Here is a 24,094-nt window from a genome sequence, read left to right on the forward strand (position 1 = left end):
GGAACATGAGCACTTAACTGCTGCACCACCGGGCCGGCCCCTCACCTGCATTTTTAATGTTTGCGACAAATTTCCGGTTTTTTTAAACATTGTGCAGACCAAACAAGATCCCACTGATGGCCTGAGGCTGCCGTTGGCCGCACCCCAGCCTGGGTCTGAGGAGAGAGGGAGGCCTTCCAAGCGGAGGAACAGGGACTGGCGGTGGCGCAGCTTAGAGGCTGGGGAAACCCAGCTTGTGCGCAGGACAGCTGGACAGAGATGAACTTTGGGGCAAAGATTCCTCAAATATCCAACAACGGCAAGCAGCCGTTACAACAAATAATTCCTGTACAACCAAAGGCCCCTGCGCTCCACACTTGGCTCTCTCCTTTCCGGTAGCTGATAGAACACGCAGTTCTGACTCCCACAGGAGGGTGTGGACACCTGGGGGAGGTTTTCTTGCCGTGAAGGCACACTCCCTGCTCCTTTACACTTGCAGAGGGCTTTCACACGCGTCCCTCTGTGTGTGGCTCGCCTGGCCTAGGGGTTACTTTGCTCCCATTTTATTGGTGAGAAAACTAAGTCTCCAGGGGATGAAATAACAGGCTCAAGTTCACCCACAACCCTGACTGCTCGCCCCATGCTCTGCCCTCTGCCTCTCGTGCTAAAAGAAACTCACGTTTGGGAGCCCGCAGCCCCACACAGCGTCTGACATCAGTTCCCAGGCGTCTGTGTCTCTGAATTTTCTGGGCCTTCGGGCTTTGCCCAGAGATATTTGACACAGTATATTAATTTTTAATATGCTAAATGGTGAGACGCTCTTTAATCTAAATTGAATCTCCGACACCGTTCACCTCTCCCGCCGGCCTCGGGTGTTTCTGCTCCAAAAATAGGCTTGTTAATTTTCAGCCTGGAGGCAGGAGGCTCTGAGATAGGCTCCCAGGAAGGGAGAGACAGGTGGGCCGTCCCACCCGCAGGTCCTCCAAACCACTGTCCTTGGATCCCACGGATCAGAGCCACGAGCTCCCAGCCTTCAGCTAAGCCAGGCTTTCATGTGACGTGTGGGGAAACGGAGGCCCAGAGAGGAGAAGAGGCATGTCCGCAGTCACGCGGCCCTTCTGCTGTGCCTGTCCTCGCCTTGACCACCCTCCTGCGTGTCTTATTGACACCCCACCTGTCCAGAGTCTCGCTCCTCCAGGAGGTCGTGATTCCTTACCACACCACCTAAGACCGGACAATAATCATAACGCGCCCCCCTCATCTGGTGCCAGCACAGCCCTGTGCACCTCCCACCAGACATCCTGCAGAAGCCTCACCCCGCCCCTGTTACATGCACCCTGCTGTTTCCCGCTTTTTACAGATGGGGAAACTGAGGCACTGAGACGTAAAGTCACTTCCCCAAAATCCCTCAGAGCTTGAATTTGAACCCATGACCTCTGAGTCCAAACCCCACCCGAGTTCTTGGGGCTTGGTATCCCCAGCTCCACCTCAGCCCCCCTTCCCCTGAGAGAAAGAGGGTGGGGAGATGTCATGGCCACCGTCTGCCGTCTCCGCCGCCCCATGTGAGCCTTGACACCAAGCTTCCCATCGTCGGTTTGTATATGGGGGTGTTTGTTGTGGAAACTGCCTAGCAGTTTCTCCCGTGGGGACGGCCCCAGCAGAACACACAGGTACTTTTATTCCAGGAGCTATCGGTTCTGAACAACGGAGGGGCTTGTGGAAGCCTTGGGGAGCGGGCCAGGACTGGGCTGGGGAGGAGGCGGCCCAGGAGACAGGGGGAAGGAACAGAGGCTGTTCTGCGCAGGCCCCTCACCCTTCCGGCCTCCTCCCCTGCTTCCCAACCCATAGGCTTGGGGGTGTCAAACCAGCAACCCGGGGGCCGAATCCAGCTCACGGATGTGTTGTATTCAGCCCTGGAATATTTTTAGTGGAGAGATTTTACATCAAATTCCAAGTGTCCAGCTTCTCCTAGACCGTCAGAAGATCTGCCACACTGGCCCACATTCCCGCACAGGAGCTGAGAGGTAGCCGCCCCCTTTTAGAAGGCTGAGCTTCTTCACTTTGCCCCAGTCCCCACCACGCTCTGTCGTCTCCCGCTCACCCACCTCACTCGTTCACAAAACCCGCCTGGCCCTCACAGCCGTTCGAATTTGCAGACTCTGCCCTGTTCACTGTCGCAGGGCCCAGGATCTCAATGCCAGGCCTGTGGATCCCCAGCATGACGGAACCCCTGAGCCATGGCCAGACCCAGAACTAGCAAACGTGCCCGTTTTCAACTAGTCATACTGTAGACTCCAGAACATCTGAGTCACGGGCCTTCAGAACAGTCAGAGCGTTGTCTCTCTTTGAATCAATCAGGAGGGACTTGGGATGTGGGCTGGCCCCACCCTCGCCAAGCTCTTTGCTGCCAAGCCCTTTATTTACACCAAACCCTATGAGGAGCCCCAAAATGTGGACAGCCCCAGGAAGACCACTTTAGGGCCTGCAGACCTTGGAACCCCTGGGATCCTCAGGGCCCACCCTGAGGATTGAACTCTCCTATTGTCAAGATGGGGAAACTGAAGCTCAGAGAAAGGAACTAGCTGGCCAAAGGCACAGCAAACAGCTATAACAGGCCAGTGTTAACTGGGCGTAGCCCCCTCCCTCAGAGGCCCACCACCCTCTTGAGTTCTGCCTTCTTCCTCTTATCAAAACCCACTCCCAGGAAAAAGCCTGAAACTCATTCACACCATGGTGTCCAGAACAGATGATGGCTTCCCCGTCCCAGGGAGTCTAAAGGAACTGGAGCTTTTAGTTAAAGGATTGAAGGCAAGGGGAAGAGTTTCAGATGCTGGCTGTGCGTGGAATTGGACAGAGGATGGAAGACGAGGAACCTTCCTGCAGTTTCTGGAGTCACGCTACGTCCCGCCTGCTTGCTCTGCATGTGGATATTCCAGATGGCCACCCCGGCAGAGGAGGATGGAGGCAACACTTCCTTGTGTTGAGAGCAGGGCTGACCTGGGTTCTCAGGGCCCAGGAGCTGCCCCAAGGCAGCAGCTTGTTCTCACAAAGGCGTCAGTCTCCCCATCCATAAAATGGACATACCCCGGCTCTGGGCTTCCTCGTTCTCACAGCACAGGCGGGACACTGGGTGGAGGCCCGAGAAGCACAGGTTGAAAGAATGAACGGGTGAACAGGCCAACAGATGACAGACTGTCAGGTCCTGGAGCCCTGTGGAGTTGGACCGCTCAGCCCCGTAACTGTAACCGCAGAATGTTCCAGCGCTCCAACCTCAGCACGCTAGTGGTGCTGTTCTGGAGATCCCTCCAGGTTCCCCCTTGCCTGGAGTGGACAGAGGCCAGAGGTCCACTGGGGGGTGTGCCCCTCTCTGCCCCGTCCGGTCCCTTCCCCAGCTGTCCTCATTAAGCTGCAGGTGAGCTCGGGTTGGGCTAGCCGCGGGGACAGGACTGACTGCCCACCTCTGGGGGCTCATTTGTGCTGTGTTCCCTGCAATGACACCCCAGGCCAGCCTCGTAACACTCGGGCATGTCACCTGCCTCCAGTGGGTGGGAGGATTCTGAGGTGGTTGGGGACAGGAATCAGACCGGTCTTTGCCCCCAAGGCCAGTGAACAGGTGAGTCCCGCAGGGGTGCGGGCCGTGCGGCCAGGCAGGCAGGTGCCCTCTGTCCGGGTGGAGGGGCGGGCTCCCAGCACAGGGCCTAGGCGCGGGCTTGCCATGTGGACGGAAGGAAAGCTCTGGCCCACTCACTGAGCAGCGTGAGCAAGGCTGGAAGCGTGCCAGCGTGCCTGTTATGGAACAGTTACATGACACACCGGTGACGTGGGATGACGGGGGAGCACCAGAGGCAGGAGAGGAGCAGGGGGATGCAGTGGTCCTGGAGGGGCCGGCAGACAGTGGGGTGGAGGGAGCCAGCTCTGAGCAACCTGTCTGGGCTCCCAGGTCCTGCCGGGGCAGCGGATCCCTGAGGCTCCTCTCCTGGGACGCCAGTGACCTGGGGGAGACGGCCAAGACCGCTGGCATCAGCCTTGGGTCTGCCACCCCCCGCACAGCTCAGGCACAGCACATGGCTCTCTGCCCGGGGCGGGCACCACATCTGTCCTGCTCGCAGTTCTGTCCCAGTGTCCAGGATGGTGCCAGGCACACGGCAGGGCTCAGGGAACCCGGCTGACTGCATGGTTCTCTCACGAGATGCTCACTGCCACCCATGGGTCGGGAGCCACCTGCATCCCAGTGCAGAGGAGGACGCGAGGCTCAGAGAGCAGGGGCCTGGGCTGGGGATCCCCTGGGGCTGTGCTCATGGAAGGGGCAGGCGGGCAACACAGCAGGAGTGAGGCTGTGGGCATGAGCAGCCCCGTGGGTGCGCCCGCTCCCCCTGGCTGCCCCAACAAGTGACACAACCAGGGTGGCTTTGAACAGGAGAACTCTCTCATGGGTCTGGAGGCCGGAAGTCCTGAGTCTCGCTGTCTGCAGAGTCTCAGTGTCCGCAGGGCCATGCTCCCTCCACGGCTGGAGGGCACGTTCCCATCCTCCCCTCCTCCAGCGTCTGGTGGCTCCGCGCGTTCCTTGGCTGTGGCCACATCACTCCAATCTCTGCCTCCGTCTTCACCTGGCCTTCTCCCCTCCTGTCTCTCTGGGACCCTTGTCACCGGGTTTAGGGCCCATGCGGATAACCCAGGGTGATCGCATCTCCGGATCCTTAACTCAATTACGTCAATAAAGACCATTTTCTCCTCAGGTCGCATTCACAGGTTCCAGGGGTCAGGATGTTGACGTACCGTTTTGGGGGTCACTCTGCACCCTACCCTGCAGTGTCTCTGGCAGGTCACAGGAGCCCCTGGGCCCGGAGCGGGCATTGGGTGCAGGCTCCCGGCTGGCGCCTGTACGCGCCCTGCCTTGTCCTCCCCTCTCCTCCTGCGCCCTCTGCCCTCTGCAGTGGGGCCGGCCCCGCTCGGGACGATTCCGGAACGTCCCCCAGGCCAACCTCTCTGCACTCTCTCCACAGGTTTGCCGGGCACCGCTCCAGACCTGGAAAAGAGGAAGCAGATTTTTGGGCAGAATTTTATACCTCCAAAGAAGCCAAAAACCTTCCTGCAGCTCGTGTGGGAGGCGCTGCAGGACGTGACGCTGATCATCCTGGAGATCGCCGCCATCATCTCCCTGGGGCTGTCCTTCTACCACCCGCCCGGCGAGGGCAACGAAGGTGAGGGGCCAGGACAGCCCGCCCTGCGCGGGGCTCACAACCACCGCCCCTCGGCCAGGAAACCGAGGCCCACAGCCCACGCCCCAGTTTCCCGTGTGTGAAATGCGAGGGTTGGACCAACAATAGACCTAATTGTAGTGAGCATTTATTGAGCACTTACAGCATGCCAAGCTCTGCTCTGAGACGTTGTCCTACGAACAGCCCCGTGGGGTCGGGGCCATGATTATGCCCATTTTAAAGATGAGGAGACCAAGGCACAGAGAAGTGCGTTAACTTGCTTGAGGTCGCCCAGCTGATAGAGTCCTCAGGTTTCTCAATGCAGCTCGTTATAGACACTGCTGTCCAGGCTGCTCTGAGAGAGTCGGTTCTGTTGGGCAGAGCCCTGGACTTCTGTCCAGGTTGCTCTCTGAGGGCTCCCCATGCCCACATCTGAGGACAAGGCCCCCGAATCGCTATTACCCATTGGATCTGTCACACTCTGGGCTGACGGTGCTTCAGCCCCACTGACTAAGGGCCCCCTCGGTCCCGGGGCCCCCTGGTGCTCCAGCCTTTGAGGGACCCCGTTCAGCTCCGAGCCTGGCGTCTCCTCAGAACCGCAGGTCGGCCGCTCCTTGAGGCCTGCAGCCGCGGGGAACACTCATGGTGACGTCAGAGCTCCTTGCCCTGACATTCTAGAACGTGGTTGGCAAACCGCGGCCTGCGGGCCAGATTGGGCTCACCTCCTGCTTTCGTACGGCCCGCAGAGCCTAAATATTTCCTCTCGGGCCTTTTACAGAGAAAGTTTGCCGACCTCTGTTCTAGAAGATGAGGATGGGATGTTTTGCCTCAGGAAAACCATCTCCCTCTCCCCCTTACACACCCCGCCAGGTGTGGAAGGAGAATAAATGGTCGAAGGCATAGTTTCTGAAGTCAGACCCCCCTGGGTTAGAATCCTGTCTCCATCATTTCCCAGCTGTGTGACCTGAAGCAAGTCACTTTCCTTCTCTGATCCTCAGTTTCCTCATCTGCAGAACAAGGCGAATGGCCTCGCCTGGAAGGGTTATGATGAGGAGGTGATAAAGGGACATGTGGCCAGTGTCTGACACACGGAAGGTGCCCTGTGGGTGCTGGACCTGCCCTGGCCTTCCTTCCGTGCGTCTTCCCCTTGCGTTCGTCCTTTGTGCCTTGTGTGAGAAGGACCCTCAGTCCCTGCGCCTCTCCTTCCTCTCATGTCCCCGCCCCGGGGTCGGCTCAGGGTAACGCGCACGCTTGTGGGCTGATGCTGACAGTGTTTTCCCGCATGAGGAGCCTTGGTCTCGAGGCGGCGTCCTGACCTCCGTCCCCAGGTTCTGAGTGGGACGCTGCTCCGTGGGTGGAGGAGGCACCACCCACTCACCCGGGGGGCTTCTGGAGCAAACCCCCTCTTCTCCAGGTCAGGACGTGGGCCTCCTGATGGCAAACCTGGGCTCCACTCTTCCCTTCGCTCCAGACGCCGAGCACCTGCCAGGGGCCAGGGCCTCGCCAGCTCCACGGCTGCTCTGCTTCGTGCGGCAAAGTCCGCCGGCCTCTACCCACTGGAGATGCCTGGACACACAGGCAGACAGACACACAGATGGACGGATAGATAGAGAGAGAGAGAGATGCACGCACACACTCTGTGGGACATCGGATCACATAAGACATATTGTTTTGTTGTTAGAATTGTTTTGTAATCTGATTTTGCATTAGTAGGATATTGCGAACAGCTGTCTTGGTTATTAATTATGCCTCGATATTTCCTAAGGAATGGGCTGTGTAAATAGATAGTCCTACTATGTTCACTGCTTCAGGCAGGCACATGGAAAGTGAAGAGCAAATAAGAAATAACCATCATGGGCCTCATTTTCCCCAAACAAGCAGGAAGTCTGTGAGGTCCCTTGAACATCTGTCTCCCCACCTCCTCCCAAGCCAGTTGCCAGAGAAACTGAAAATCAAGTCTATGAGGCCAGCTACCTCAATTTTATCCGTGATGTTACTAGGTTGATTTTTTTTCCATATGACCTCTTTCCAAAGAGTGTTTAAAGACACAAGAAGGACACATCTCACAAGATCAGGTCAAACAGAAAGCCAGACAGGAAAGGAACAGAAGCAAATAAACTAACTATACTTGCTACAGTGATTGAGATTTAAATTTGGCTTTGGGCTTCCTGGCAGCCAAGGCAGAAAGGGAATTAGGATGATTTGCATAAGCCCAAGTTATCAACAAGGAGGAAAAACAGTTCTTTAGGAAGATAGCATGTCCCCTGACAGTGAATTCTGGGCTGACCTTTCACATAGGGTGTTATAAGAGATGCATAACGGGCAGCACTGTTTGCAGACGTTTCATAGAGAATATAGAGGAAGAGTGTACATGGCTACATGAATAAGCCTTGAACAAAGCTAAGGCTGCAACACGAAAGCATGATAATAACGATTATTCTTACAGTTTGATAGGCATCGCTAGTTGGGAACTCTCACGGTGGAAGGTCATTTGACCCTCACAACAACGCTGTGGGTAGTGCTATTATTATCCCTGAGATAGGGACGACTTGCTAGGTCGCAGTCTGGGAAATGGCGGAAGCGTGACTCAGACCCAGCCGTTCTGGCTGCCGAGCCCTCGCTCCTGTCCCTCCGCTGCATTTCCTCAGAAAGGCACAGGGTTGAGTCAGTGCCACCCGGGTAAGTGGCCTCATGTGACCCAACTCAGTGCAAGAGGGGACCTCAGAGGGCGGGTGGAGCATAGATCAAGCTCCAGGTATGTGCCAGGAGGAGGCTGCCCACAGCCCTCCAGACAGACGGCTGCCGTCACCTCCGTCCTGGACGGGTGGAAACCGAGGCCCAGAGAGGGGAAGGACTTGCCTGGGCTCACACAGCTTGTAGGCGGTAGGGCTGGATGTTAAACCCAAGTCTTCTGGTTCTTTCCACTGCTCACCCAGCCTCCAGCTGAGACACTGGCTCAGGCCCCACTCTGGGTCAGTGAGGGCAGCTGCACACCGCCTAGCCCCAGAGAGCACTTCCTGCCCTTTGTGACTATGCTCATCCTCCCCGACACCCAGACCCGGGCCTGAGCTCTGAGCTCTGGACCTTCCGTGCTGCCAGGCCACCCCCTGCCGGGTCTGACTCAGGCTTCATCAGTTACGTATAAAATGGTGCTGATGATGGACTGCCAAGCAATAGAGTCCCTGCAGCACCCACAGCCCGTCCCTGAGCTTTCTTGGCTCAGAGACCTCCAGACACTTGTCAGAGGTCACACAGCATGTTTGTGGCAGGGCTGGGACTGGCATACCCAGTGCTCCCCTGGTGCCAGAGTGCCAGCAGAGTGACAGGCACATGGTAGATGCTTAGAAAACATTCATGGCGTGACCAGTTCTGAGGGCCCTTATTCGATGCCAGGCCCTGGTAACCACCTAGGAAGCAGCTTCCTCGTTTTACTGCTGAAGAAGTAGAAGGAGGCCCAGAGAGGCCAACTGGGTTCCCCAAGGTCACACAGACGGTGTAAGGCCACACCCTGGAAAACCCCAGGTCCAGAGCGGGTCACAGTCTCCAGATCCTGCTCTGCTCCAGCCCGCGGGGACCCCAGGGGAGAGCGCGGCAGGGCCTCCCACTGCCTCTTCCTTCCCCTGCCTCATCTCTTCCCCCTCATTGCACCAGGGGCAGCACCCGGCGGCCCCCCCCCACTCCCTGGCAGCCCCGGGCACCGTGTCCCCCCCAGATGGTTCTCAAAAGGACGTGAAAGCTCATGGCTTCTGCTGGCCGAGTGAGGACCCTCCGGGGCCCCGAGGCTGCTGGGTATCGCTCTGCAGGGCGGCAGGCAGGTTGGGGTCAGGGAACAGGGTGTGGAGCCCACTGGCCACCATGCCCGGGGCTCCCAGGAGCCAGTCCAAGGGGAGTTGCTCATGAAACAGGGAGAGGACCAAGGTTTATCATGTGCCCATTATACACCAGGCCTGGCCTCCCAAAGTGCCTGGGGTCATCCTGCTTTACAGCTGTCTAAACTGAGGCTCTGAGAGGCCAAGTCGCTTACCCAAGGTCACACAGCAGAGCCTGCGTTTGAAGCCAGGTCTTTCAGTTCCAGAGCCGGAAGGCTTTCCGTTGTCCTGGGCTGTCTCTACATGTGCTAACTGACGAAGTGCACCGCGAGGGACCAACAGCCCTGCCGTTCATGGAGCTGTGCCGGGCAGCGGATGGGCACCAGCCACGCAGGGAAGGGCTCTGTGTCCCGAGTCACCGAGTCCGAGAGGACGCAGCTCCCCATGCCAGGTTTCCATCAGCCAGGTTCACCTGCGCTCCCAGCATGGGGACTCCTCCTGGTGCCCTCCCCCTCGTCCCGTCCTCCCGTGTTCACATTGTGCTGCGTCCAGCCGGATCCCGGTGACAAGGGCCAAGGCTCCACGCGGGCCATCCCCCGGGTCCCCTCAGCCACCTGGGAGGGAGCGCCTGTCGCCACCCTGTTTTGCAGACGGGAGCCCTGAGGCACAGGGTTCAGTGGCTCGTTCGCGGGCACACGCAGGGAGGAGCACAACTGGGATCTGCACTCGGGACTGGCCCGTGTCACTTACCATTAGCACAATTATGATTCTCATTGCCCCTGAGGGCTGGGCCAGTTAAACATTTAAAATTATCAGAAAATCTGCAATTCCCAAGGAAAGAGAAGTGGCTCTGAGAACCCCACACGGTGACGTGGTTGTTATCAGCCTGAGGGAGCAGCTGGCTCAGCAGAAGATGTGGCGTGCTCCAGCGACACGTGCTGCTGGGCCGCGGTGACTGCACCGGTCCAAGCCCAGGCCACCCACCAAGCCTTGACCCTCCGAGGAGCTGGGGGCCAAGAAACGCTCCCTGTACCCCCTGGCTTCTCACCATGTTGCTTCTGACCCTGCTTCCCAGAGGTGCCTGATGGGGTCTCTTGAAACTGCCATTCTGTCTTCCTTGGGACTGAGCTGGACTTCCGGACAGTCAGCCGTGGGTCTTTGGCAACGTTTTCTACTTTCCCACATGAAGCCGGTACACAGCAGAGGGGGCCACTGGGCTCTGGGGCGGTAGGCAGGCCAGGGCCAGGGTCAGATTCCAGGCCTGGATTCCAACTCCAGATCTGCTGTGTGACCCTGGGTGAGTTGCGGTCCCTCTCTGAACTGCTTCCCTTCTCTCAGCCAGCTTGAGAATTAAAGCGAATGCTTGGCACACAGCAGGCCTTGCAAATGGCCCAGCCCCCACGGAAGGGAACCGCTCTGAGTTTTCCGGGAGTGGATAGTCAGATGCTGCTCACATCACTCTCCGTGGAAGGGGCCGTTCCCCACCCCCAGTGTGAAAAAGGGCCTGGGCTAGGCCTGGCTGCAGCGCTGCCCTGGGCTGTCCCCTCGCCTCTCTGGGCCTCAGTTTCCCCATCTGTTCACGGGGGTGGTACCTCTCCCTCTGTGGATCCTGTGCGGATGCAGAGGCTGGGCCAGCAGAGGGTCTTGGGCAGGCCCCCGGCTCGGCTCCGCGTGGGCAGGACCTTCTCGGAGTCTGAGCCTTTGCCTTAGGCGTGTCTGGCGGGTTTTGTTTTGTTTCTCTTTTTTGCACACGGTGGGCTCAGCAGGCCTCCCAGGGCGGGAGGTTCAGTGGTGGAGGGCGTGGGGTGCAGGGTCACGGAGCGTTGGCATCCTCGCTGTGCAGCGGGGCTCAGATCCGACCCGGCAGAGGGAGAACCCGTGCGTGCTGAGCGAGGCCGGAGCGTCCGCCTTCCTCTCCCACAGCCCAGGTGGCCCCAGACGAGGATGCTGCGGCTCAGGGGGGCGAGGACCCGCCCAGGATGGTGCAGGGGCGGCAGTGGGCTCAGGACCAGCTGGTCGGAGGGCAAGTCCAGGGCTGTGGTCCTGCCCCCAGCTTGGAGACCTGCCTGCCGCTGGCTGGAAGGATGGAAGGAAAGGACCTCAGCAAAACTGTGCTTTGACCTTGAAGCACGTGCAGAGTTGATTGCCTTCATTCTGTTCCATCCTCACTTTTTCTCTTTTCCCGTGAATCAGGCCTGTCCTCTGTGCCAGGTCTGTGCCGAAGACGCCAGGGACCTCACCTCATTCGATTTCAACCCTCACCCTAGGGCCCTGAGATAAAGAATATTCTCTCCATTTTACAGACGACAAAACTGAGGCTCAGAGAGGTGAAGTTGTTTACCCAAGAGCTCACAGCTAGAACACAGGCGGGAAACCGACGTGGCTAAGACCGGAGGCTCCCAAGCCTGACCCTCCCTCTCCCCCTCGCTCTTCCTAGTGTGAGCACGTCGCTTCTCTAAGAGGCCTCAGCTTCCACATGTGAAAGGGGCAGAGTGAGCCCTCCAAGACGGTCTGTGTGAGGCACGGGGCTTGGCGCCCAGGCACAATGAATAGATGGACCATGATCGTCTGGGTTTTACTTAGCGGAGCTGAGATTTAAATCCAGGCCGTGGGGCCCCTCCTGCCTGGCTGACCCTACCCTGCCTGCCTCCTTCTGCCCTCTGCAGGATGTGCGACAGCCCAGGGCGGAGCAGAGGATGAAGGGGAGGCGGAGGCGGGCTGGATCGAGGGGGCCGCCATCCTCCTTTCGGTCATCTGTGTGGTCCTGGTCACGGCCTTCAATGACTGGAGCAAAGAGAAACAGTTCCGGGGCCTGCAGAGCCGCATCGAGCAGGAGCAGAAGTTCACTGTGGTCCGGGCGGGCCAGGTGGTCCAGATCCCCGTGGCCGAGATTGTGGTTGGAGACATCGCTCAGGTCAAATATGGTGAGTGTTCCAGCTACAGAGCTGGAGGCTAGAGCTGGAGTTGGGGCAGAGGCGGGATAGGCCAGGCAGACCTGGAGAGGCTGGCCGAGGGAGAGGGGTGGGTCCCTGAAGGCTGGTCCCACACCACAATGATTCTGAGATCCTTTGGGAGGCGGAAGTCTACTTCCTGGAGAAGGCAGGATTCCGGGATCCATTTAAATCAGGAATGGCAAATACATGGCACATGTACCACTCTCGCAAAGCCTCCACCCATAGCAGACATTACTAATCAATCACAACTCAGAGCCTAGATATAGCCTCAGAAGCCTTCTCCACACAACACCCCAAGGATCACTAACACTCAGAAGGGGTCTATGAGATGAAATTCATTGCCCGTCTCTGGTTTGGCTGTTGGTGGGTGGTTGTTGGGCTAGAGAAGGTGTTATAGGCAGTGTCGTGGGTGAGCAAACATTCTGGACCTCTGATACTGGCATGGGAAAGGAGTCAGGCTGTTGCCAAAGGGCGTGTCAGTGAGAATGTCCTGGGTGAGTAGAGGCGGAAGATGGGGGAGAGATGGGAGTGTCCCCCCTCGGGCAGTCCTAGGGAGTGTGGTTTCCTCTGATAATGAGCCTGACTTGGGGTCTCCCCAGCTCAACCAAGGCAGACCAGTCCCTTCCAAAAGGATTTCCCCAAACTGTAGGTGAGACCAGAGAAGAACGAGTCGTTGGGAAAACCAGACCCGAAATCCACGCCCAGCCAAGAGAAGCACTTTATAAACTGAAGGACGTGCCCACTGGAGCTAGGATTGTTGTTGGGCCCGACCTCGGCCCTCCAGGCCCTGGACCGATGCCTCGGCCCCAGCTGGCGCTGCCTGTTGACCTGTGGTGGGCGCCATCGTGGTTGCTGCACCCAGGAGCTCTGGGCTGCCGGTCCCCAGTAGTGAAGCTCGCCTAGAACCCTCACCCCTTTAAGGGGATGTCCCAGCCTCTCCAGCCCCCTGAGCCCCCTGACTCTTCTGCCCTTCGCCCCACCAGGTGACCTCCTCCCTGCCGACGGCCTCTTCATCCAGGGCAATGACCTCAAGATTGACGAGAGCTCCCTGACCGGGGAGTCTGACCAGGTGCGCAAGTCCGTGGACAAGGACCCCATGCTGCTGTCAGGTGAGATGCGGCCCACCGTGGGCTCCCTCCCGTTGCCGGTCCTGCCCCCGTGCAGAGGAGGCACCTGCGTCCCCCTCATGAGGCTGGAGGGTCCGGAGGCTTCGGTCCTTGGCTCCCGATCTCTGGCCAGCTCAGCCCCAAATGGGTGCTCCCTCCCTTCTCCCTCACAAATGTACAGTGAGCCCACTGTGCACTCAGCTCTGCTCCGGGCCCTGGGGAGAGCACAGGGAATAAACTGACAAAGAATGCGCACCCTGTGGAACTTGCCTTCTGGGGACTTGGTTTTCTGGAAAGTGGAACATTGAAGCCGTTCTCATCAGGGGTGAGAGAATTGGTCAGACGGCAATCATTTTGGGCACCTGCTGTGTGCCAGGCACTGGGCTGGGTGCTGCGGATACAGCAAGGAATGAGGCAGACGAGGCCCCCACCCTGAGGAGCTGTGGTGCAGTGAGGAGGAGAGACAGACAAGGCGAGCATTCCAGCGAGTGACAGGTGTACAGAAATAAAGCCAGGCAATGGAAGGCAGGTGGCTGGGAGGCCGGGGAGGCCACACGTGAGCCAAGGTGTGAATGATGAGAAGGAGCTGGTCTTGTGACTTCCCAGGGGAAGTGTATGCCAGGCAGTGGGAATAGCAAGTGCAAAGGCCCTGAGGCAGGACCATGCTGGAGGATTGTAAGCAAGATGGAAAGGATGGAGGGCCCAGATGTCAGGCCTTGTGGGCCATGGTCAGGAGTTTGGAAATTCTCTCTGTGTGATGAGGATTCTCTGGAATGGTCGTAAGCAATGAGCTGATCACATTTCCATTTTAAAAACCTTACTCTGGCTGCTGCAGGGAGCAAGGGAGGAGGTGGGGAGACCCTGTAGCAGTGAGGCACCAGCCAGATGAAACAGCCCTTCCCCAGCAGGCCTCATTGCCAGTGGTGCTCAGCAAACTGTCTCTGAGCAGCCACTCTGGTCCTGGTGCTGGACTGAGCTCTGGGCCCCCCAGGTGACTCAGACCCTCCCCCCAGCCAGATAAGCTGGGGGCACAGACCTGCACACAGCTGATTCCACAGCAGAGGAGGGAGGAAGGTGCGAGAAAGCCAAGAAGGAAACAGAACTACCCAGACGAGGTGGACTTGAGCTAGGTTTTAAAGGGTGAATAGGAGCTCACCCAGCAGAGTTGTGGAGAAAGCACCCTCCTAGCAGAGGCAAACACGTGCAAAGGCACAGAGATCTGGAGGAGTGTGGGGTGTCCTGGAAATGCAGAGAAGAGAAACAAGAGGGCTGCAGGGCAGGACGGTAGAGAGAAGTGAGGCTCGGGGCTGGGACATTTATTGATCCAGAACTTATTCAACCGACATTTATTAGGCACCTACTGTGTGCCAGAGGTTAACGGGACAAACAAGATCTCTGTCCACCTGGAGCTTAGAATCTAGTAAAAGGGATGGACAATAAAGGAACAAGCAAGCAAGTGTGCCCAGTTGTTTCAGATGGTGATAAGTCAGAGGAAGACATTATACCGTTGTTGTGATGTAGAGACTCCGAGGAAGGGAGCTTAGCTGGTCAGGGAAGGCCTCTGGGGAGATCGCATTTGAGCTGAAACCAGAACAATGAGCAGAAAGAACATTCCAGGCAGAGGGACAGCAAGTGCAAAGGTCCTGGGATCTGACCAAGGGATCATGGAGAGCCTTGAATTCTAACTTAGGGCCACATGAGAGCTCAGTGAGAGGGTGCAGCCCTGCGGCCCTGGTTCCCACCTCCAGGCTGCAGTGGTTGCAAAGAGAGGTCATCCTTGGGAGAAGTGGTCTGTGGGTCATCCAGGTCAGTAGGAGTGGCAAGGAGGCCCTGGGCCAGAGTGGATGGACGATGCAGGTTCCAGACGGTTTGGAAAAGGGAGAGGATGAGCAGTTACATGGCAGGAGGCTGGGGAGAGAAAATGTTCAGAATCACTGATGCGAAGCATCTTGAACCAGCCGAGGAAGTGGGCACAGGTGCAGAGGGACCCTGGAAAGACACAGGCGGGGCAGAGATGGACGGGGCATCAGCTGCCAGTCGAGGCGGACCAGCTGCTTTGGTCTCGACGTATGCATCTGGCTGGAAGCGGGGGTAGATGGTGTGGACCCTGGGCCTCCAGATGCCAGAAGGCAGCTGCTGACCCACCATGCCCTGTGCGCAGGATGGAGCTGGTGGGCCAAGGCCAGGAGGTGTCGGTGGGTGCGTGCCGAGTCCTGGGTTACGGGTCATCTGGTGGACGGTTTCTAGAGGCCTTCCCGGTCACGGTATGGACAGTGCGCCCATCAAATTTGCTGAGACCGCAAGCCCGGGGAGGGTGGCAGAAGGAAAGCAGGAGTCAGGACCTGCAGAGATGGCCAGAGAGCAGGGTGAACTAACTAGCTGCAGGGCTGATATCAGAAACACAAGTGTGCGGGGTAGGGAGGGGCATAGCCCAGACCCATGGGGAGAAGATAGTGAGAAAGGGGCGTAGCTGGCCCCGTAGAGAGCAGTCCAGCTGGAAAGGGAAGAATTCTGTAGCAGGCAGAACCATTCTAGGATAAAAGACGCTGCCTGGAAGGTAGTAAGCCCCCCGTCACTGATTGTGTGTGAGCGGGACCTGGACAGGCTGTGGGTAGAGGAGTTGTAGAGTAGGCCCAAGCACTGAGTGGACGCTGCATTCAATGCCCTCCAGCCGTGAGAGTCACAGATCCATCACACCTATCCTCACCCTGTGCCTCCGCTGTAAACCCACATGGCCTCCTTCCCTGGGCCCTGCCTCTGCTAAGGCTCTTCCCTCCTCCCAGACGCCTTCTCCCTTCCTCATGTAACTCTCACCCATCTGCTCAGGCCTCGCCTCCTCCAGGAAGCCTCCTCTGACCACCACTGCCCTGGGGCAGTCACGCCCCATGCCGCCTGACACTCCCATTTCAGCCTGAGACTCCCACTCTGTGCTTGGCCCCTTCAGACACAGCCTCATAATGTTCACTGAGTCTTGCACCGCGCAAACCATCTCAAATAAAATAAAGAATAAAACCCATCCACGGTCCCCCCAACCAGGCAGATGGAATGCCTCTCTCATATGGGCCCCTCCCATCCTTGGCCGTGTGCGGGTGGACACCTCCGTGATGGGCTTCTATGTCGATCCCTCCCCAGATGGGTCCACGCAGCAGGGCCCGAGCCAGAGGCTGTGGGAGGCCGTGCCCAGTTCCAGCCCCGGCCCCACACACCCTGGGGCCCAGGCATTCTCAGCCAGAGTGAAGAGAGAAGCCATGCTGTGTTTAGAAAGAGCAGAGGTGGGCTGGCTGAGCTGGACCTGGGCTCTGGAATGAACTTGCTGTGTGGCCTCGGGCATGTCGCTTGTCTTCTCTGAGCCTCAGTTTACCTGTGAGGACAACAGGGACGTCCTGGTCTGTGATCTAGGGGGGAAGCCCCTTGCCAGCACGGTGCCGGCAGCGGAGGGACGCTCCAGGCGGCCTGGCTCCCTTCCGGTCCTCGGACAGAGCCTGGACTGAGGGTGAAATAGGCCTGGGTTCAGATTCTGACTCTGCCCCCCTCTGGCTGGGAGACCGTGGACAAGCTGCTGACCCTCTCTGAGCCTCCATTTCCTCACCTGTAAAATGCGGGGTAAGCCCAGCTGGTGAGGTCGTGTCGAAGCGTCCATCCCCCCTCTCTCCCTCCATCTAGGATGTCCCCCCTCCCCGTTCCCTGGGCTGCCCGCTCCCTGCACCATCCGGCTCCTCCCCTCCTTTGGCGTGAGCCTGCCTCCTCCAGGGGGTTTCCTGGACTGCTCTCTTCCCCGTGCTCTGTGCTCGACACCAGCCATTTGCAGGCTCCTTTCCCTGTGCCGGGAGGCCTTGCTGGCCCTCTGCTCAGACGACCCTCGGGGAACACAGACGGCTGACGTGCCTTTGTGTTGGTGGAACACGGGGCACCTTTGGGGTCCTCCTGGTTTAGAAACCCCCCTAGTGGCATCTGGCTGCTGGCTCAGCCTAAAGGAGCACAGAGTACACTCTGATTCTGGGCCCCTTGGCCCAGCCGTGCCCTGCCTGTGACCCTGGACAGTGCCTTCGCCTCCCTGGGCCTCTGTGGGGAGCCGGGGGGAGGCCTCCCCTGCCACGTCCCCCACAGGGCTGCTGTGGGGCCACATGCACAGACAGGTGTGACTGTCCTCTGTGCATGGGCTGGTGTTGGGGCGGCTGGTGTGGAGCGAGCATGGTGTTGGGAGACAGAACACCGGGGCCTGGCCCTCCGTCAGCTCCGCCATGACCTCTGCCCTCGGGACCTCAGCCTCCATCTGACAAATGGGGGCAGACCCGCCTTCAGAAAGCCTCAGAGGTCCAGGGCTCAGGGCACAAGGAACCCTGAAGGCCTGCGGCTCGCCGCCCAGGACGGAGAGGCGGACTCAGGCTGCTGCAGTGGCTCCCGTGCAGGCAGACCAGAGATGTCCAGGATCACAGCCGCCTCCATAGGGAGCCCAGCGGGGCTGCAATGCTCGCTGCGCCCGGGAGCCGGAAAGCCCGATTTCCGTGTACAATCTCCTGACGTATGCGTGTGGACGAGAAATTCCAGTTCTTTAAAAGCCTGTGTGAGTGAGGCAGCAGCCGGGTGGGCCCTGGGTGCAAACTCTCACCTGGGCCTGTTGGTCTTTAGCTCTGTGTTTTAAGATCATTTCAAACTTTCAGAGAAGTTGTGAGAATAGTACAGAGAACGCCTGCACGCCCTCCTCTCGGACCCCCGCCATTCCCGCCGTGCCTGGCGCTCTCTGGAGCCTCGCTGTCCCTCGGCCTGCAGACGTGCCGGCCCCCTGCCCCTCACCCTGCAGGCCTGTGTCCTGGGAAAGCACAGTCCTGCACGTGGCCACAGCCCAGCCATCGAGTCAGGAAACTCTGCGTTGATGCCGTGCTGTCACCTAGCATCCTGCCCATACTCACGTCCCCCTGACGGTCCCCTCGGCATACTCCAGGCCGGGATCGACTGCAGGACCCTGTGTGGCATTGGGACATCCTGCCTCTTCAGCCCCCGTAACACGGGGCGGGTCCCAGCCTGCCCTGGACTTCGTGGGAGGCCGTGGTTTGTCACGCTCCTGGGTCGGGAGCCCCTGTGAGAGCCCCATGGCGCGATGCTCCCTCTTAGGAGAAACGAATGCCAGACTGTGACGTTGCAGCCTCTCAGGAGAATCACAGATCCCTGGAGCGCCCTGGTCTTGTCCCGATTTGCAGCTGTGGAAATCGAGGCCCAGAGCAGGAGCATCAGACCCCACAGAGGGCAGAGCAAGACCCCAGCCCTCTGGCCGCCCAGCCCGTCATCCTCCTGCAGCCCCTGTGTGCGAGCCCGCCTCCAAGGGCCCTGTGACTGTGACCCAGGAGCACGGCCTGTTTAAAGCATCTCACAGTGACTTCCATTGGAAAACCAACGACGAGGTGCCATCGATGTGGCTGTGGAAGGGGCAGGGACCCAGGGCCCAGGTCAGGGCTGGGGACTGTTCTTAAAAGCAGCGGGGCCTGGCTCCAGCAAGCCCACTGGCTTGGACCCCCTCAGGACGCACCGCCCCACCCCCATCACCCTGGAGCCAGAGCGTTAACAGCACAAAGTTGCACAGGACATCGGCAAACCCTCTTGGGCCTGCTGCCCACCCTGCTGAGCGGACCTGCCGCCACTGCCGCCACCTCCAGGGAGCCTAGGATGACACCGTGACTGCAGGAAGGCTCAGTCTGCCGCTCGGCCCGCGCTCTCTCCATTACACTACCCTGCCTCTTCTCCATGAGAGGCAGCGGGGTGTAGTGGATAGAGCACGGGTTCAAGTCCCGGCTCCACCACTCACAGCTGTGTGACCCTGGGCCATCACTCAACCTCTCTGAGCCAGGGAGGCCGCGGGTGGTGGAGGGGCTCAGGGTTGTGCTTGTGCCAAAACCTACCTCACAGGGCTGTTGTGAGGGGGGTGGGCTTGTGGGTGCTGAAATGCTTTGCCGACTGTCTAGGGCTCTGCAAGCATGCTTTATTACTGTTATTAACTGCGTTGATCACAATAATTGTGACAGAACTGTGTTGGGCTGGGAATCAGATTGGCTTTGCTCGGCGCCTGTCCTGGAGGCTGATAATAATCCCCAGAAACAGCCTCTACCCCTTCTTCACATCCCCCCCGAGAAAGAGACCTTTTAGAAGACAAGACCTCTCCCCTCTCCCTGTCCAGAGAGAAGCCCTGGGTTCGAGCCCCCGACTGTCCCTCATGCACTGTGCAACCTCAGTCAGTTGTTTGCCCTCTCTGGGCTCTGAATCCTCATTTTGTAAAACTAGGCCCCGCCAGCTCTGCCACTGGGGGCTCAGCGCACCCCACTTGCGCACCCCACTTGCCACCATATGACGTTTTGGCCCCAAGACAGCCAACGTCTGGACCAGACCTGAGGGACCATTTCCTGCTGCTCAGAGCAGTCTGAGGCACAGGCGGGCTTTGAGCCTGCAGTCGGGAAGGTTCTGGCTCACCCTCTGCTGCTGGGTCAAAGGCCACAGAACTCCCCTCCCTGGGCACAGGATGAAGGTTCCAGTGGGCAGGACAGGGCGTCCCATTAGCGGGAGCCCCGTGCTCCCTGGGCCTGAGCTCCTTTTCTCTCATGGATGGAGGGAGGGAGCCGGGTGGTGACACAGCCCCCAGTGCTCTCCTGCCCCGTCTCAGTCCCTGGGTCTGCGCACCACCTCCAAGGCGGGAAGACCACGAGGCTGGAGCCACACACCTGCTCCAACCCCAGCTCTGCCCTCCTGGCTGGGGGCGGGCCGGCCTCTCTGAGCCGCTTCCCTGCCTATGAAGTGGGGGCAAGAGGTCGTGACCTTGCGGAGTGGTGGTGACAGCAGCTCAGACAGAACTGACGCTTCGGGACGCTCTGTAAAGACTGGTTCTCTTCCTTCCTCCCCCAGAATCCTTTCAGTGGCTCCCTATTGAACACCGAGCACAGACCCAGCTCTGCGCCCCCCCGGGCCTCCCCCATCCAGCCCCCCACCCTCCTTCATGAGCCGAGTTCGGTCGAGCACCGTCCCGCCTCCACCTCCACCCGGGCTGCCCCCCTCAGCCTGAGAGCCACTGGGCCTCTGCCGTCCTATGTTGTGGCCCCGTGTGCCTGTCCATGCCCCTCAACCCCAATGAGACTGCGAGCTCCTGGGGGGCAGGGACCACGGGGACCCTCCCTGCAGGCCCTGGGGCCTGGCGGAGTCGGCCCTCCACCATGTCTGTCCGTCCAGCGAATGAGTGGGCCCCGGGCAGGGGACCCCACCTTTGCGCAGTCTGTCCGCAGAGGCCTTGGGGCCCCATCTGAGCCGTTCTCCCCTGAGGTGCAGCCTTCGAGTGGAAGCTGCCCTATGCCACCCAGGAGTGGCCCCTGTCTCCCTGGGGCCCGGGGTGCCCACTCTTCATCGCTGAGGTGGCGACCAAGCCAGACCTGCCCATTTTGCAGAGGACAAAACTGAGGTCCAGAGAGGAGAGGGCTGGCCTCAGGTCACACAGCAGATCAGAAGCAGACGCCACACTGGCTCCGGGTCCCCCTCTCAGCCCAGGGCCCTCTCTATCCAGCCACCGTGCTTGTGTATTCTGAGGGGTCCGTGGGAGCTTAGGGGATCTGGGGGCCACAAGATGGTGCCCAAAAGACCGTGGACAGTGAGGTCCTGTGTGAGGCCCTGCCGAGGCCCCCACACCTGAGGGCTCCCGCCTCTGCCCCCAGCAAAGACCCTGCTGTTTCCTCGGAGGCATTTAGTCAGCCGACCAGTGGCTTGAGTGCCTGTGGTTCCACCATTAGAGCAGCAGGCCTTGCTGTTAAGTTTTGCCCTCTGCAGGGGTCCTGGAGCGGGTGGTGACCTGGTCCCTTGGTTATTCCTCTGGTGGGAGGGGCAGCCAGGCTCCGAGCTCCCAGGAGGGGAGGGAGACGCCCAGTGGGGAGCGGGAGCAGGCGGGGCAGGTGAATGGGCCCCTTTGTGAAACCATGAAATGGCTTGAGGGGCTGTGGGGGTCCTGCCTGATAAAGAAGGGGGAACAGTGAAAAAGGTGCTGGAGGGCCAGCGAGAAGCCAGGCTCTGCTGGGGGTTACTCACACCCAGAGCCTGCCCTCAAGAGTTCCCACAGTCTAGTGGGGGGCCAGGCCTGGAAGCAGCCCACGGGACCCACAGGGGATGGGTCAGAGGAGAGAGGGGAGGTCCCCTTGTGGGGGTGAGAGAAGGCCCCCTAAGAGGAGGGGCATTTGGACAAGAGGTGGAAGGGCATTCAGGTAACTGTGTGAGCAAAGGTGGGGCACGAGGAAGGGCCTGGACACAAAGGCCGAGTGAGCTGTGCATGCTCCCAGGGCAGAGGCCACAGGGCAGGAGTCAGAGGTCAAGGGCCAGAAGAAGGCTGAGGTCCGACCCAGGGGGCACTGACTGAGGCATTTGGGCTTCAGGGAGCTATTGAGGGTGTCTGAGCTGGGGGACAGAGGTCAGAGCAGAGGCTGGGGGCTGCTGGGGTGCAGAGGACCACAGGAGGAGGGTGATGCCCCAGCTCCTTGCTCCGGTCCCATGCTGGGGCCTGGAGGACCACCTGGGGGCTCATCTGAGGCAGGGCAGGGGGCATGCTGTGTCTTCGCCCAGGTCCCCATGTCCTTGTGTTGGGCTGCCTCCCCATCCTCCTCCTCCCTCCTCCCTCCTCCCTCCTCCCAGTGCAGAGCTGCCAGCTCCTCCTGCGATGGCAGTGATGAGATCAGAAAGTGATTTGGGGTCTGATTAGCTTGGGTGGAAATTGGCCCCCTGCATCTTTTTCCATCCCGCCTAGGGCTGCGAAGGTGGGGAACAGCCTCAACTGTGGCCAGCCCACATTTTCCAGGGTGTGAGGGCCTCGTTTCCTAGGGGGAGTGGTGTGTGACCAAGGACAGGCCCGAGAGAAAGGGGAGAGTTCAAATTTGGGCTCTGCCCCTCCCCAGCTGGCAACCCGGGGCATGCCAGTTCTCCCTGAGCCTCAGCTTCCTCCTCTGTAAACCGAGGGCCAGTGTGAGGACCGCTGAGACGATTGTGATGGGCTCAGCACAAGGCCCGCGCAGAGCACGTGTCCTGGAGGAGGTGGCGCTGGTTGCCGACACTGCTGTCTACACTGGGAATGCAGAGAAGTGTGTTCATCCCTCATGTTTAGAGGTCTCAGTGCCCCCACCCCGTGACCTCTCAGTGTCCTCCTCTGTCTAATATGCCCATATTGAACAACCCCTCCTGCCAGCCCCCGCACAAGGTGGGCCGCTGCACGAGAAAGCATTTTGTCAGCAAGTTATAATTCCCCGCGTCCTGGTGTGGGGCCGGGTTCTCCCTGTCTGTGCCTCTTGGCAGCTAGTTGGCTCCAGGGTCTCCTGTGATGGGACGACACCAGGCCTGAGCTCATCCTGTGGTCCCTGCTATTCCCTGCCCAGGGACAAAAGAGCACTGTCCTTCTGTCCTAGGAACGGCCAGGGAGCCAGCTAAAGAGCTCGCCATCTGAAAATCTGCGTTCTGTTACAGCTCGGCGGGCTTCATGCCCCCTCAGGGAGCCTGCGTGACTTGGTTTACCCATCAGAGGATGGACGGACTGACCTTTACCTACTTTAAAGGAACTCACTGGAGAGTCTGTCTGTCTGTAAAGCACTTTAAGGTCCTGAGACCCTAGAGGACAAGAGGCTAGAACACCATACACGCATGCACACACACAAATGCATACATGCACACACGTGCACACACGCAATCTCAAACTATCCCTCAGATCCTGGAAGGAAAGGGAAGGAGTGGGCGAAGCCTCTTGAACAGCAAGAGTGGGCTCCTCGCTTCAGGAAAGTGCTGGAGTCCTGACTCATCCGTTCTGCGCACGGTTCTCATGAAGCTGTTGACCGGGACTGCGAGTCTGAAGCAACTTGGGAGACAAAGAGAAGGCTGTCAGAGGCTAGGTTCCCCGAAGCAGGCAGAAGTGGCCGTCAGTGTTGAGGCGAAAGAAGGGAAAACTCTGACAATCAGAACAGAGGTCAAGAAGCAGGTCCCCGAGGCCATTTGGTGTTGGGGTCAGCGTGCGTGGCCGTCAGCCCTCGGACCCTGTCTGTAGACAGTTCTCACTGTGCAGCCTGAGGCAGCCTGAGCCACTGCCCCAGGCCAGGACTAGATTCTTCCTTCTCTCTGGAAGGAGACACAGCTGTGTTGTAGAGAACTTTCTATCCAGAGTGGTAAAAATTAGAACCAGAAAAAAGTGGGTGCCTGACGGGCCAAACTTCACATATCTAGATTCTTTACAAAACAAAGTCCCTGAGGGGCTGAGGGGGCCTCCATGGGGCCCTGGCCTTCTGCAGACGCCACCACCCAGGCCCAGTAGGCCGGACAGGCCAGCTCTGTTTTGTGAGTGGCCCGTCGGTTCTGTGAGGGCTGCTGGGCGGGATGCAGTGGCCGCGCGTCCCCAGCTCCAGCCTGAGGATGAAGGGCCAGCCGTGCTGCGCCTCCCACTGTCAAAACCCGGCTGTCGTCGCTGCCGTCGATTCCCGGGCTGGTCCCAGCCACCCTCCCTGGGGTCACCTGTTTCCCCAGAAAGGCCATGGCTCCAGCAGTTTGTTTTTTCTTTTTTTGTATGTTTTTTCCAATTTTTTTATCATAGAAAAATATATGTAACATAAAACTGACTCTTTTAACCATTTTTAAGTGTACAGTTCTGTGGCGTTAGATACATTCATGTTGTTAGGCAACCATCACCTCTATCCATCCACAGAACTCTTTTCATCTTGCAAAACTGAAACTGCAGCCCATGGACTCCAGCTCCCCCTCCTCCCCCAGCCCCTGGCATCCCCATGCTGCTTTCTGCCTCTCTGAATCTGACTACCCTAGGGCCCCCATGCATGTGAAATCATACACTCTTTGTCCTTTTATGACTAGCTGATTTCACTTGGCATCATTTCAAGGTCTATCCATGTTGTAGCATGTGTCAGAATTGCCTTCTTTTTAAGGCTGAACCATATGTACAGACTCCGTCATACACACTCCGTATGTACAGACTCCATCATGCACGCTGCATATGTGCAGACTCCATCATGCACACTGCATATCTACAGACTCCATCATGCACG

General features: G+C 58.9%; 1 protein-coding gene across 12 annotated transcripts in view; it reads left to right on the forward strand.

Moving 5' to 3' along the window:
* ATP2B2 (ATPase plasma membrane Ca2+ transporting 2) overlaps window positions 1-24,094 on the forward strand; it is a 355,046-nt gene that overhangs the window by 270,397 nt on the left and 60,555 nt on the right. For all 12 annotated transcript variants that reach the window (XM_046675025.1, XM_046675014.1, XM_046675097.1 and 9 more), the window contains 3 exons: window positions 4,983-5,180; window positions 11,653-11,910; window positions 12,924-13,049. In XM_046675025.1, the coding sequence (XP_046530981.1) occupies window positions 4,983-5,180; window positions 11,653-11,910; window positions 12,924-13,049 (582 nt within the window). The remainder of the gene's footprint in view (window positions 1-4,982; window positions 5,181-11,652; window positions 11,911-12,923; window positions 13,050-24,094) is intronic.

This window comes from Equus quagga, chromosome 1 (genome assembly GCF_021613505.1).
Source record: "Equus quagga isolate Etosha38 chromosome 1, UCLA_HA_Equagga_1.0, whole genome shotgun sequence".
Lineage (NCBI taxonomy): Eukaryota > Metazoa > Chordata > Mammalia > Perissodactyla > Equidae > Equus > Equus quagga.